Source organism: Grampus griseus (genome assembly GCF_964374135.1).
Source record: "Grampus griseus genome assembly, chromosome: 12".
Taxonomy (NCBI): Eukaryota; Metazoa; Chordata; class Mammalia; order Artiodactyla; family Delphinidae; genus Grampus; species Grampus griseus.
Genome location: NC_139006.1, coordinates 48,295,351 through 48,310,593, shown reverse-complemented (window position 1 = coordinate 48,310,593; position 15,243 = coordinate 48,295,351). Strand labels below are relative to the sequence as shown.

At 35.1% G+C, this 15,243-nt stretch overlaps 1 protein-coding gene across 1 annotated transcript in view; it reads left to right on the top strand.

Annotated features, from left to right (window-relative positions):
• Nucleotides 1-15,243, top strand: part of CCDC178 (coiled-coil domain containing 178) — a gene marked incomplete at both ends in the record, with an annotated part of 378,504 nt that overhangs the window by 267,039 nt on the left and 96,222 nt on the right. Inside the window, 3 exon segments of the mRNA XM_082667126.1 lie at nucleotides 5,712-5,747; nucleotides 5,751-5,786; nucleotides 5,790-5,805. Coding sequence (XP_082523252.1) covers nucleotides 5,712-5,747; nucleotides 5,751-5,786; nucleotides 5,790-5,805 — 88 coding nt within the window.

Here is a 15,243-nt window from a genome sequence, read left to right as displayed (position 1 = left end):
TGTTTACAAAGTGATAATGTCTCTGAATTACTTTTCCAGAGATCTGGGTAAAATCCCCCACTGATATGTGATTTGAATCAGAAATTTCCAGTAAACCAAGGCGTAATATTCTGGTATAGTCATCTGTAGATGTCCATCTTGGCAAATCTTGAATATCTGTAAAGAAACACATCAGCAGTATCGATGATCTACAATTTATAGATTATCTAAAATATCACTTTTATCTGGTTATGCATTTGAACAGCTATGTGTATTATCTAGGAACTTACTTTAAACAAAAATAACACCACTTTGTGAAGACCTGGCTGAGCTCCATTTTCTCATTCTAATCCCCACTTGCCTCATCTCCAGTATAATCCATACCAAGATTTGGTATTTAAAATTTTTCATTTAGAGAGTTTCTCTACAGAAGTAGAATGAATGGTTAAATAGAGAGTATATGCTATCATGAAGCCTTCTGAAATTATTTAAGAAAATACCAGAAATAGATTTTCAGATACTCTCCTTTCTGTCCAATATCAAAATAAGTGATCAAGCAGAGTATTTAGACCTATTGGTAAATTTAAAGTAAAATTTGTAGATTATATATTATTCAGAAAAAAAACTTGGCAGTGTATTTACTTTAATTTACTATTTCTATTTGCATTTCATTGAGGGGAGAATATTATATTATTTTAAGATAATGAGTTAAACAAGTAAGCACTAAATTGATCCACTTACATATTTTCTTAATGTCCATGTTTTAGCAATTAAAAATTTACAATTCCAGAATCTATCTAGTTTGGGGTTAAAAAGGAAATGGGTAAGATATTAGAAGTAATGTCATAAAACTTAATTATAAAAATGTAGATTAAAAAGGTAACCATGTCATTCAAATTGAACTAAGCCTGATAACATAGCTGAAATATTTCCATGTTTTAACAGACTGGAAAACATGTTAAATAAACATGTAACTGTTCTAGATTTTAGGACATATAATTTTCTAAATGTAAGCAAAGTATAAGGTTTTTCTTTGGCATAAAAATATGCAAAAATGTGGATATGTAATAGAATAGGCCATTTTTTTATATCACTTGGTTATGGGTTTAATAAATGTTTGCTTTTTGTTACTCATTGATTTTTGCTTTGTTTTTGGTGTTTGGTGGCATTGCCAATTAAATTTTCTGCATTTTTCCAGTTTGTGTAAAAATCAGAGTAAACCCATATTGAGAGAAATATTCTATTTTTATAAAACTTTCCATACATGTGCAATCCACCACAGATTTTCTCAAAGAGACTTCAAATTAACAAGCTTTGTACAGTGAGAAAGTTTGGAGTCCACTTCAACATAACTGTTTTTCCTTAAGCATCAGGTTGTGTCTCCACCAATGGTGGGAAAGTTATGGCTGAGCCCAGATTTCAAAGCTCAGCAAGAATGTGCTGCTTCAGAAAACTAAAAGGAAAAAAAAGAAAAAAATTGCAAACCTTTTGTGGGGTAGGTAGAGGACATACAATTGCTTATTCATTTATTCCAAAATCATGTTTGAGGAAACTCAAACTCTGCTGGCAGTGAAATTCAAAGACAAGACAATGCCTGTATCTTGGAGGAAATTGCCTAGCACCATTAGCAATGGAGTTTCCTCAAAAGATGTTATAAAATCTGAGTATTTTTAATATAGGATTAAATGGACATTCAATAATGGCTAAATTTATTTGATACAGTAAAATAAATCTCCATAAAATGTCATTTATCAATCAGAAACTCACATTAGTTGGTTCCTTTTGAGTGATGCTATAAAGACTTATGTTGATAAATAATTTACGAAGTTGTTTAAGAAACTAAAAGAAACTTGAGACTCCTTAGAACTCATCCCAGACTTCACAGAGAAGTAAAGACCCGTACTGGGTGAACATGGTAGAAGAGGCACATACTTCAGAGAAAGGTATGCATAGGCTTAGACCAAAATATGGGGGACATTGAATCAACAGGGAGCTTCAAATAATTATTAGGTAGAAGGGGTGCAGATGGCATCCTAGAGAGCTGGACAATAGAGAAAGGTGGATCAAAGACCTGGAGAGTTAAATGAGGCAAATCAGGAAGAATCTTATAAGCTGGGTCTGATAGCTTTGGAACTTATCCCTCAGGCATTGGAAAGCCATTGAAACATTTTAAGCCTGGCCTGGGCATGGCGTGACCAAATATACGTTTTAGAAAAATCACCCTTGAAATAATATGTAGATATACCTGCAAGATTTGAACTGGAGGCAGGAAAGCCCACTTAGGAAGTCGTAAAATATTCCAGGTAAAAGGTAGTGACAGACTATACTGACACAATGGCAACGTGAGGAAAGTGAATGATACAAATTGGGAAAATTTTTAGGAGGTAACAACAGAAAGACTGAGGGTGAGAAGTAAGAGAGTAAAATGAATCTGACATTCATTAAGCAAATTTGTATGACTTCGTTCTGTATGTAAGGCATTGTGCCAGTCACCAGAAGCATAAAAATATCTTTGGTTTGGGTGATTCTGTAAATCCCGGGGCAAATTACTGGGATGGCTCATATAGTTGAGGAGTAGGTTTCAGATAGAAAAGAATGTATTCCTGTCTGCATGTGTTGAGTTTGAGAAATTGATGATGCAGAGTAAGCAGCTGTCAATACCAAATTACAATACAAGTAAAATACTGAAGGTAAAGGATAAATCTCGGAGTCTGGAATTGAAATTGTTTGATTCTGCCTTTGTATTATTTTTATCAGAATTTATAAATATCATATTTACGATAAAAATTTTAACACTTATTTATCAAGTCTTTTTAAGTGTTGTACATGTGTTATCACAGTTAATCTCCAAAATTGTGTGTTATAGGAATTATTATACTCATTATACAAATAACTGTGCCAAGCTCAGGATCACTCTGGGCTATGAATATATATTTTATCTGTATATCCTTTTCATTGAATATTATACCAAATCCTTGTTTAAGGATTGTTTAATACTTATTTCCTTCCTTAATAAACATTCAAATTCTTAGTGCTTACAGTTTTAATATGTTCAGTTTCTTCCTAATCTTTCCCTTTCTCTTTCCTCTCCATCCTCTTCCACTTCGCCTCCCTCCCAGTCTCCCTCCCTCTTTCCTTTCCTCCCTCCCTCTTTTCCTTCTTCCTTTTCTTATCTCCATGATAGATATTTAATAGGTTTTTATATCCAAATTGTACAATGATGCTAAAAAGTCAACTTTCTTTTTGGTGTCACGCAATATCCTGATTAATATTTTCTCTGTCTTCCCATATCTTTTTTGAAGCCTGTGCTAAGATTTGGGCATGATCTCAGTAGCTCCCCCTTTCAAATAATGGTATCTAGGAACTCAGGCACACTGAACAATGTTATCCAGTTACTGTTCTAAAACAAACAAACAACAAGAAAAATCCCTAAATTATCAGGTAATATTCAAAAGTCTAGTATTTTCTCTTGGAAAAAATGTAAAACAAAAGGATAGTAACCAGGAATGAGAACAATCACATGTTGGTGAAGAAGTTGTAAGTTGGTAATTGCTTTCCTTTACTTTTCAAAAAATAGTAGTTAGAACATATTGTATTCAGTTTTTTAATAATTTTTCCAGTTTTATAAAAGAAAATTTTTTCTTTTTTTTTTTTTTTTGGTTAGACCAAGTCTATAGCTAAATAACACAATTTTCTGGGGGGAAAAAAAGTTCTTCTTTTATAAAATAACAGGATGCACTGGACATATGTATACCTGACTGAAACAAAGTCTCACAAAATAACTGTTTTGTTTTTAATAATAGCTTTATGAAGGTATGATTCACATATCCTAAAATTTATCCTTTTGAAGTATATTCAGTGAGTTTTTGTATATTCACAGAGTTGTGTAACCATCACCACTATCTAATTTTAAATCATTTTTATCACCCACCAAAAAAACCCTGTACTCATTGGTAGTATTCCGCATCCCCGCAGCCCAGCCCCTGGCAACCTCCAATCTGCTTTCTGTCTCTGTGGTTTTCCCTATTCTGGACATCTCATTTAAATGGAATCATATAATATATGATCTTTTGCAACTAGCTTATTTGACTTAGCATAATGTTTTCAAGGATCATCCGAATCATATTTCTCTACCTCATTCCTTTTTATTGCTGAATTATATTTCATTGTACGGATAGATCACATTTTGTTTATCCAGCCATCAGTTGATGGACATTTGGGCTGTTTCCACTTTTCACCTCTTCTGAATAATGCTTTTATCAACATTCGTGGTTTTGTGTAGACATATGTTTTCATTTCTGTGGGATATATAGCTAGGAGTGGAAATTGACAAAAATTATTTACAATATTCTGTATAGCTCACAATTTTTGGTGTTCAGGTACAGCATACCATTTTCTATTCTCCCTGTTCTTTACCATTTCATTTTTAAATGCTAGTTAAGTCCCTCTAAACTGATATAACTTTAAATGAGTTACAACCCACAATTTGGAAAACTCTGGGCTGGATGGTTCATGAGGGTTTTTCCAGATTTAACATGACAGCACTTTATATGGCCTTATTGTTCTAGGTGCTTCATAAACAGTTTCCATTTAGTATTTGTAACAACCCTTAGAACCAAGTGTAATTAGCCCCATTTTATGTAGGTGTAAACTGAGAATCAAATAAATAAAATAACTTTGCCTCTAAGGCCCATGCTGTTGTGTGCTTTATTGAAATAACATCCAGCTACGTTCAATTGATCCTTTCAATCTTACTGAGTCATCTCATAGTCCTCCCAGGTTGGTCATTTGAATGTCCTTGGATCCTTACTTTTATTACCTGGCTGAATGAGAAATGTCTTTTAGCCTACTTGCTTATTTATTTGTTTGTTTATTTATTTACTATAAAGTTTACATTTTTCTTTTTCTGTCTGTACTGTTAATATATATTTATTACACAAAATATGAAAAATAGTGAAATTAAAAAATCAAAAACAATCTTTTTAAACACCTGCAATCCCAACATGAAAATATTTTTAGCTTCATGGTGTATATACTTACAGTCTCTCTTTTAACAAACTGGACTCATCCTGCACATAATGTTCTACAAATTGGAAGAGTATTCATAATACATGATTGAGTATATTTGCTTTTTACTTTATACTAGAGTCTATCCTTCGTCAATAATGTACTTCCCTTGACTACTGAGTTTACAGCCTCTTATGCCTGACTCTCTTTTGTTTCCTTCCCCAAATTAGTAAGAAATTAGATTTTCCAACTTTTAAACATTGGGAGTTTCTGGATCTCTGCCAGTTTCCTCTCAGGAACAACTCCCAAGATTCCCTAATCTTCTCACTTTTAGCTAATTTATTACTTCTCCCACAATCTATTCTGATTATTTCCAACTTTGCCCCACTTTCTAGGCTTCTGTTTTTCTTCAGAGAGGGATTGTGAATATCATTTTTAACAAGGACAATTTAATGCATCTGCCCATTTTGTGATTTTTTTTTACCAGTGCCAGTTGGTAACTTTCTAGATAATTTGCCAACCCCAATTCATAACTTTGAAACCTCATTTGAGGACCATCTCAGTGACAAACTGATTAAAACTTTAATTATTGGGTCAGGGGGAAGCAGAATCAAAGGATAGCTTGTAGTAATTCTTAAAAGCTAAGGAAATCGCTGCGTGCATTTTGGATTATAACTTCTTGAAAACAGGAATGCCTTTAACTCAGCCTCTTTCCTGGGACACAGGTGGTGTTCTGTAGATCTTTGCTTGCTGATTGTAAGTGAACTGACCCCATCTCATCCCTTCTCCCTCCACTGAGATAAAGGCAGAAGCCTTATAGTGGTAGTATTCACATTTCAATCACAGGTAGTGAGTAGCATGGCCATATGTACCCAAGGAGGCAATTTCTTTTTTCTCTTTATTTAACAAGCATTCTTGAGCTCTTGTGGTAAACCTGTCTCCATAGTAGGTGTTCAGAAATTGCTGGTAGGAGGAATTCAAGATGATTAGAAGTTTGTGTCCTTCCCTCATTGCACGTATAACCTCACTGTGTTAGGCAAAACCTTTCCACAGTAAGCAGTAGAGAGCGACCACAAGGAATAGGAAGTGAAAAATAAGATTGGGGGTTTTTCCACATGATAAATATTCAGTGATTTGTCATATTTATTTGATTTGAAGACATAGGTCATGGGAGTATTCAGTGCAAAGTGGATTCAGCTCAGGATGACTCATCTAAATGCAAAGGGTGGAAATAAGTAATAATCATAGAAAGGACTGTATTTTCGCTGGGATAGAGAATGTGAATAATTACACATAAAGGTCGAGATGATCTGGCTTTAAAGGAGACATTCTGGTAAGATATTTTAAGTTGTAGAACATAAATAGCATATTAAAATCAGTATTTTAATTTAAAATCATATTTTCATGAAGACAGCTCAAAGTTATTTTATAAACCAGTGGACAAAGTATTTTCCTAAAGAAATGAATACAGTTTTAAAAGTAAAGGTTGTTGAGACTTCCCTGGAGGTGCAGTGGTTAAGAATCCACCTGCCAATGCAGGGGACACGGGTTCGAGCCCTGGTCCGGGAAGATCCCACATGCCACGAAGCAACTAAGCCCGTGCGCCACATCTACTGAGCTTGTACTCTAGAGCCCTCGAGCCACAACTGCTGAACCCATGTGCCACAACTACTGAAGCCCATGCACCTAGAGCCCATGCTCCTCAACAAGAGAAGCCACCGCGATGAGAAGCCCGTGCACCGCAACGAAGAGTAGCCCCCGCTCGCTGCAACTAGAGAAAGCCCGCATGCAGCAAGGAAGACCCAACGTAGCCAAAAATAAATAAATAAATTTATTTTAAAAACCCAAAAACTAAAGTTTGTTATAAAATGTTATCCAAATAAGTTAAAAAACTAAGTTGTATTTTAAATTATTACATAATTTGAAGTACAAATACTTTTTAGAACAGTAAGCATTACTTTACTTTTTTTGGCACTGCTTTGACTGTATACACAGATTGTTTCACTTGTGTGTTTTTTCTGTCTTTTTGACTCTTTAATCTCTGAAGGCAGAGATCCTATAACTTATTTTTTGTATCTACTTACATCTTAGATATTCTCATTAAATGTTGATTGAATTGAAATCCCCCTCAAATGTTACTTTTATCCCTGAATGTTTATTTTTATCACTTTGGAGGTATTTACCTTTCTTACAAGGCATAGACTGAGTATATTCTTAATTTGCTTTAGGTTTTTCATAAAAAAGAAAGTACGGTTTTAATCACAAAACGTTACCTATATTAGTCTATCATTTCAGTCTGTTCCATTCTCAGAGAATGGAGCCCTCAACCATTTGAATCAGCGTAATAAATGTGCCCCATAAATGAAAGTGTTTCTTTACTATTATCTAGGTGACATTAGACCTTTCCACAGGTTACAGGGACTGATTTGGGATAATGGAACAAATCTGTGGGGAAAGCCATCTCAGTATGTGGACTGTGTGAATGGATTATCTTATGGATCGAAGCCTGTGATTTTCAGGCTGATGTCCAGACACCAGATGGCTTTAAAATCCTTTCATCCAGAACACTAGCAGCCTGCTTTAGTCACATTGCTCTTGCTAATATTTGTAGAGCATCTATTTGGTCCCCAGTGCATGCACTTATTATTCTATTAGGCAGGCATTATTCCTTTTGAAGCTAGGTCACATGGCTCCAGGGCTATGTTGCAATCATTGACATTAATCACTATTTGTCCAGCCTGAGGCTGTAAAGTTCCTATATACGATATATGCATCTTCTAGGAAAGGACTTTTCAACAGCCAATTCATAAAAATGAAGAAATGACTTAGCACTATCAGGAATTTCAGAATTAAGTGGTACATCTTCCTACCCAAATACATGTTAATAATAGATAGTTAAGGTTGCTAAGAAAAAAGATCCTGCATCCTAAAGATGGATGAAAAAACTAGTTTATGAGGGGCTAGCACAAAAACTTCCTTGTCATTTTCAAAAACACACAGGCTAATTTTGCACAGTAAGAAAAGGTTTTATGAGAGCTATTCATCTCAAGAGTTCCAAATATTCCTTAAACACTACATATGTGTTTTTATCCTCCTCTCAGCTTTTGTCTCCTCTTGATCAATAGGAATAGGAATTTCCCATCTGTATAACAATGTAGTTGGACTCTGAATACTTCTCTTTTGAATACCGATCCATGTAAGGTGTAGGCATAATAAAAAAGGGCCTCCTTGCTTTGGTTGCAAACTTTCTGCAGAAAAATCATTATCCTGTACCTTAAATTTGTAATTTTGTTACCCTCTTATGTACTAGAGTTCTGAATTTACCTCAGTTGACAAAGAAATGAAATTTTGCAGCTTTTGTCTGACATGCATACTGTTTATGATTTTAGGGATTATATTCATTTTCAGCATTAAATTCACAGACTAAGCAAAATGTCAAACTTTGTTTACTAATTTTATACTTATCTGTTCTTTTAATATCCTGTCTTGGTTCTCTAGTTATAACATAGATGAACCTAAAGTTTACTAGAAACATTTGCCATTAGCTTCTTCTAAAAAAAAAAAAAAATTAAATTTGAGGATAATCCTACCTCCAGAGCTTATTCTGTTCCTGGCCATTGACTGTGACAGTGGAAGGCTCATCTGAAAGCACCGGAGCGTCCCATCTAAAAGCATAAAACATATTACATTTCATGAAAAAGCTAATTCAGATTGTTTAATTCTGGTAATATTGCCTCTGTCACCTTCAAAATCAAAATGTTCTTTCCTGTTATTATAAGGAAAACAACCAAATTGCTAAAAAAACCCATTTGAATACACAGCTGCCTTATGTTGCATACTAATTTGATTAAAAACGCTCGCGCCTCACCAGCATTTTTACATAAAGCACAATGGTGAATTCAACAAAGACTATTTTTAAAAGATATCTGTGGCAGCGTCGATGACCAGTGTCTTCAATAGTTGACCACTGGCCCCCCCGGACTGAGCAAAAATCTTTCTGGCGGTCTTGGAAGGCATGAAACAATTGTCGAGCTATATTTGTTTGCTCACTGCTTTGGGCACTGAGCCAACCTCATTGAAATAACTGCATTAGTCAAGTGTATCCAAATTATTACAACACAGCGTCCATCCCAGTTATTGCTGTTGAAGCATTTTCTGAAGCTTCATGTCACTAGAAAACATTTATTTGACGGGTGAGCATCCCATAAATTCAGGTCCACTTGGATTTATAGAAAAGTAGCAAAACTACCTTCACAAGTGGCTTTGTATTTTCCTCTGCACAAGAAGGAGCCTTTGAAGGGCTTGTTGTTAGGATCTTATTAAGTCAGAAGAGGTTCCAACCCTCATCAGGATATTTCCATCCTTTATTTTTTCTTTCATTTCTTTCTTGGGGTGATTTTTATTTAGTGTTAATATTTATCTGCCTTTTCACTGACCAAGTTTGTTTCCAATAATGAATGTGAGGGGTAAAATCATTGGTAGTCAGTAAAAGCCAAGCTACCAAAGTCTATGCAATTAAATACACTGAGATTTTAGAAATCTATCCCATATCTGATAGGTGAGCCACAAATTAGGTCTGCATACCTAAAAAGAAATTCCAGGTCTCTCTTGATGACCATTCTGCTGAATTCATACATCAATGAGCATATTCTCCAAAAGCCTCATAAGGCCAACAATAAGCCAACAATAAGATATGTTGTTTCAGGAGACACATTCGCTCCTTCATCCACAAGGTTGTTAATTAGGTAGCATAAAAATTTATCTGACATAACCCATGTTGACTATTTAGTCTTCCAAATTAACTCTGCATTGAATGACGTTTGGGTTTGTTTTCTATTTTGGTTTTGGTTTTTTGAGTTGCCTGCCCTACTTTCCTACTCATTCCCTTTATCATATCTAGAGACTTTTTACTCATGTATAGTCCAGGCTGCTGTGTGCCTCAAGTCGCTTCTTAAAGTCTTGGATTAATAATTTCATTGTCTGTTATATGAAAATAATAACATCTGCCATTTGTCTTTCAAGACTATTCGGAAGACTAATGAAAAAATATATATAAGCTATTTCAAATTCAAGAAAATTTCTATGATAAATTTAATGTTCAGTATCATTTTGCCATTTGGCCTTCAAAATTAAACACACCCTGGAAAAATATTTTAAAACTTATGGGAAGATAAGCCTAGCTAAATTTCTCTGAAAAATTATAATGAATGAAATAGTTACGTTTCCATACAGATTTATTTCATTAAAAGCTATGTGGTATGAAGTATGAATTAAACACAAAATGTAATCTTAGTTTTCTTCTTATAATATATAAAAAAATCGTCCAGGAAAATAATTATGCCAAGAATTAATAGAATTAGGAGTTCTATGATTCTTCTGTTATTGTCCTTTGGTAAAAAGTGTGCTGCACCTATATTTAAGTTAAAAATAATAAGTTTATATCTCAACAGTATTTATCAAGCACTCACCCTGTCAATTACTCTGAGACTTCCAGAGTTTTTAAGAATAAATGCCCAAACAATTGGAAGGTGATTAAATAAAACATAAGGCAACTATGACCTCAAATATACAAACAATGAATTTAAACTATAAATACTAACTTAACAAATGTCATGGAAATTACCTTGATATAATGTAAAGTGATAGAAGTTTATATGTGACAATGTAAAAATATGATAGTAATGGGGTTAAATTATGTACGTATATAGTTATACAGTAGTTTTAAATTATACTAAATCACATATATATATGTTTGATATGTATGTGTATTTGATAGGAAATTTTAAGTTAAGTTTATCATTGAGTTGTAGAGTATTGATGATTTTATTTATGTCTATAATTCCTTCTATTTTTTAAATATTGTTTTAAAACTTTGCATTTCTTAAGTTTAACGCAATGTTAATATTTTAATAATGTTATTATAAAGTTATAAAAGAAGTTAATACACTATCTTTGAAGCAGGTGATTTATCCTGTGATAAACCTTGCATTTAATTAGTCCCCAACGCTTTTTGGTCTGTTTTATAGTAAATTACTATTAAGTTTGTGGTAAGGTGTACTTCCTCAAATACTTATCTTATTGTCACTTTATTAGAAACCAATGTGATTAAAATTTTAAATTTAATCTCTGAAGATTACATTATAGTTACTAAATTTACCTGGACATCATTATGGTGGTAGTGTAGAGATAGGGTAGGAGTCATTTTCTATGTGAAGTTTAGGAATTCTTACAATATTTTAGAAAATGCCTCTGGTGTTAGAGAGTTATACTAGAGATCATATAAAAGATAGGAAGAACATTCCTGAAATTGCAATATATTATTTTTAGGCCTCATTCTTTTTCATTACCTATATTTACTCTTTTCTCCTTGACAAAAATGAAGGTATCCTTAAATCTTTATTTGATGATTTCACCTAGGATACAAAGAGACAAAAGTAACAATTCACAGTTAAGATACAGGACAAACATTTTCTCAGATCTGTTATCACCTGTAAATAAAAACACAGTTATGAAACAAATAAGCTGGAAAATTGCTATTTGCATTATGAATATTTTTATATCATGGTTCATTTCATAATTATGTAAAAACATTTTTCAAGAATGGCCCTATTTCATAGTACAAAGAAATTATTCTAGTGCAAGAGCCTCTGTTTCTAGAAACTTCTATAATATTCTACTGTTACAATATAGTTATCACAAGTTACTACTACAAAACTGAGTCCAGATGTTTGAAGCATAGTATTTTACTTTCCTAGGGCTCCCATAACAAAGTACCACAAACTCGATGACTTAGAAAAACAAAAATTGATTGTTTTACAGTTCTGGAGAATAGAAATCCAATAGTAAAGTGTCAGCAGAGCCACGTTCTCTCTAAACCCTTTAGAGAAGGATCTGTCTTAGGCCTCTCTCCTAGTTTCCAGTAGCTTCAAGCATTTCCTAACTTGTAGATGGACATCTTCACACCATCTTCCCTCTGTGTGTGTCTGTGGCTGTGTCCAAATTTCCCCTTTTTGAAAGATCACCGATTCTATTGGATTAGGGCCCACAGTAATGACCTAATTTTAACTTGATTACATCTGTAAAGACCCTATTTCCAAACAGGCCACATTCTGAGGTACTGAGGATAGGACTCTAGTATATATGTTTAGGCGGACAGAATTCAGCTGTGAACATCTGTGATCTACCATTCTTACAAATTCTAAGCTTCGATGTTGATCTTTTATATTTAGAATGGTTAAAGTTACTTTTTAATAAAAAGCAAATTGATAGTATTTAAGAAAGTGCTTTTCTTGAGGACAAATCCTTTGACTTAGCACACCCTTGAAGAATTATAAATACTGAAAAACAGCAAAACCCAGCTCATCATCAGGCCTTCACCGCAGAGAGTTAAAGAAGGCTAAGTGTGCATCCAGAGTGCGGTGTTCTTTGCTGCTTAGTCTATAGTCTGTAGAAAGATTTTTGAACTTACAAGGGGACATGAAGATCAAGGCATTTTAGGTTGGAAGTACCTCTTTTCATTTCACAGATGAAGAGACACTTGAAGGCCCTGAGCAATATTTGGCCAGAAAATAAGAACTTGCTGGCAGATGGATTAAGCAGACAAAGTTTCATCCATAAAGAATATTTTATGCCCTAAAATACACAAAATTAGAGACATCAATCGGGAAGCTGATATTTTCATACATAACAAACATAGCCAGTAAAATGCATACATATCACAGAAATGAAACTCCCAAAATGTAGGCTAATACTTTGTAACATATTGGTTAAATGATGAGATGCAGAAACTATGGAAGGAAAGGAAGGAACTTAGAGAAAGAGCAAGCATTAATATCTGCCCTGTGACATCATAAGCCTGAGGTTTGAATTCACTTTTTCCTTGTTGTGCTGTTTATATTTTTTCTCCTAATTCTGCTCTGATTATTTAGCTGACCAAAGCAATTGAAGTAGGATAAGTTGTGACATCTTTGCTTTTTCAGTTGATTTTCTTTTAAGTAACATAAAGACAGAAGACAGTTGCATGTGCCTTCATGCAATGCTTACAAAATTTATGTAGTTCTTGAAATTGCCAAAAGTATCTACGTACAGAAGATAGCACAGTCCCATTTCTAATACAATGTTTTTGCCATACACAATAAATGTGAGAGCTGAGTTAAAGCAAGGAATCATTTACTTTGTGAGAGTCAGTCAAATATTGGTTGCATAAGACATTTCTATATTTCTATACAGTCTTATCTTTAGTAATAAAAGTTTAAATTATCATTGAATGAGTATATGAAAAAACTATTCAGTAGCAAACATAGATTGTTTCATCTCTTACTGAATTATGGGTTGTAGCATTTTCATAAAATTGATGACTTATTTTTCTTCTAAAATATTTTAAATATTAAATAGTATCATTATACTCTGAAATTACTGTATCCTTTCTTACTTATAGTTAGCTTTGTCATGTAAAGGTTTTCACTTTTAATAAGTGCATGCTGTACTTATTTTATACTAAAGCAGTAAGATATGAGAAGTTGTCTTTCTCCAGGCCATCAAAAATGAGATCAGGCTACCAAGACACCCAGAATTTGAAAATGGTTTTTAAAGTGGGTGGGGATGGGATTTATGTTTAAATCATACTATGCCAAGTTGTGTGTCCCTGGCCAAAGATTTCTAGGTGTGGGGAGAAAAAGAACTTTAAATGTTTAGACCTAAATGCAAATATAAGATATTAAAATATTTAAAAAGTTCACCCCTTGGACAGTCAGCTAGAAATCAAGTCTAATACATCCCGATTCAGTTTATTTTTAATATATACACATTTATTTCGTGTTTGCTGAAGTCAACATCATCTACCAGCCAACTTCACATTGAAGGCCTTTTATTCAGAAATCTAGTAGCTCCTAGGTCACACCTATGATGCTCTTGTTCTGTAAGTTAAAGTCATGCACGCATTTTTGTTAGAGGAAGTGTTTACACTTCTTTAGACTGAACTATTTCAACTGTATGTAAATATGATAGAATTACTTTATTGAGATACCTTAGAATTCATAGAGAGCAAGGCCAAAGCAAATCAGATTAAATTTTTTTTTGTTGTTGTTGTTGTTGTTGTTGTTGTACGCGGGCCTCTCACTGCTGTGGCCTCTCCCGCTGCGGAGCACAGGCTCCAGACGCGCAGGCTCAGCGGCCATGGCTCACGGGCCCAGCCGCTCCACAGCATGTGGGATCTTCCCAGACCGGGGCACGAACCCATGTCCCTTGCATCGGCAGGCGGACTCTCAACCACTGCGCCACCAGGGAAGCCCCAAATTAAATTTTGACACAGATTTTCATGAATGTTAAACTCTAAGTTTCTTATGATAAGGGACAAAATTGAATGCATCATTTATTCCCTCAAGTATTCTGCACAGGACCTGGCAAACTCGATTTCAGGAACTCTTGACATTGTTAGTTAACAAAGATTTACTGAGCACCTATTATATGCCCAGGACTATGTTCAATACTAAACAGGGGGCGGAGTCAAGATGGCAGATTAGAAGGACACAGAGATCGCATCTCCTCACAACTAGGGCACCTACCAGGCACTGGCAGGGGACCACGGACACCTAAGGTGATGTGAGGAACCCCCGAGTGACTAGGTAGGATGTGGAGGGAGGGCGGGGGGAAGAGAAGTGGAGGCAGAAAGGGACTGGCGCCCCTGAGGGGCAGCTGGAGGAGGGGAGGGGTTCCCATTCCCGGAGGGACCCACCCACAGTTAGGGGATCAACGGGGATGGGGAGAGACCCTCAGGAAAGCTGAGGATCTGAAGGGAACACAGCCAGCATTTCCCCTGCCCACTTGGGCCCTGAAGAGCCTGCTGAGGTCCTAGCCTAATCCTACGCCCTCTGAGGCTGCCTCCAGCAGTCCTTAGCCTAAGCCCCACCCCCACACCCCCACCCAGGGACTTATCTCTGAATTCCACACTCTGAGGCCCCCTCGGCTGTGCAGACTTTTCCATGCTGCATGGGTCCTGAGCCTAGGCCCCACCCCCGCCATAAACCCCACCCTCAACTAAGCTCCACCCCACAGCCAAGGCCTTTTCGGGCCTTTTTTTCTTTCTTAGGTTGTGGTTGTGTTTTATGTCATTGTTTCACTTATATTCTTACATTTTCTAAAAATTTATTTTTCTAATTTTATTTTATTCTTTATTGTTTGTTATTGTACTGCTCCTTTTTTTTTTTTCTTTTGCTGCACCACACAGCTTGCGGGATCTTAGTTCCCAGGCTGAGGATC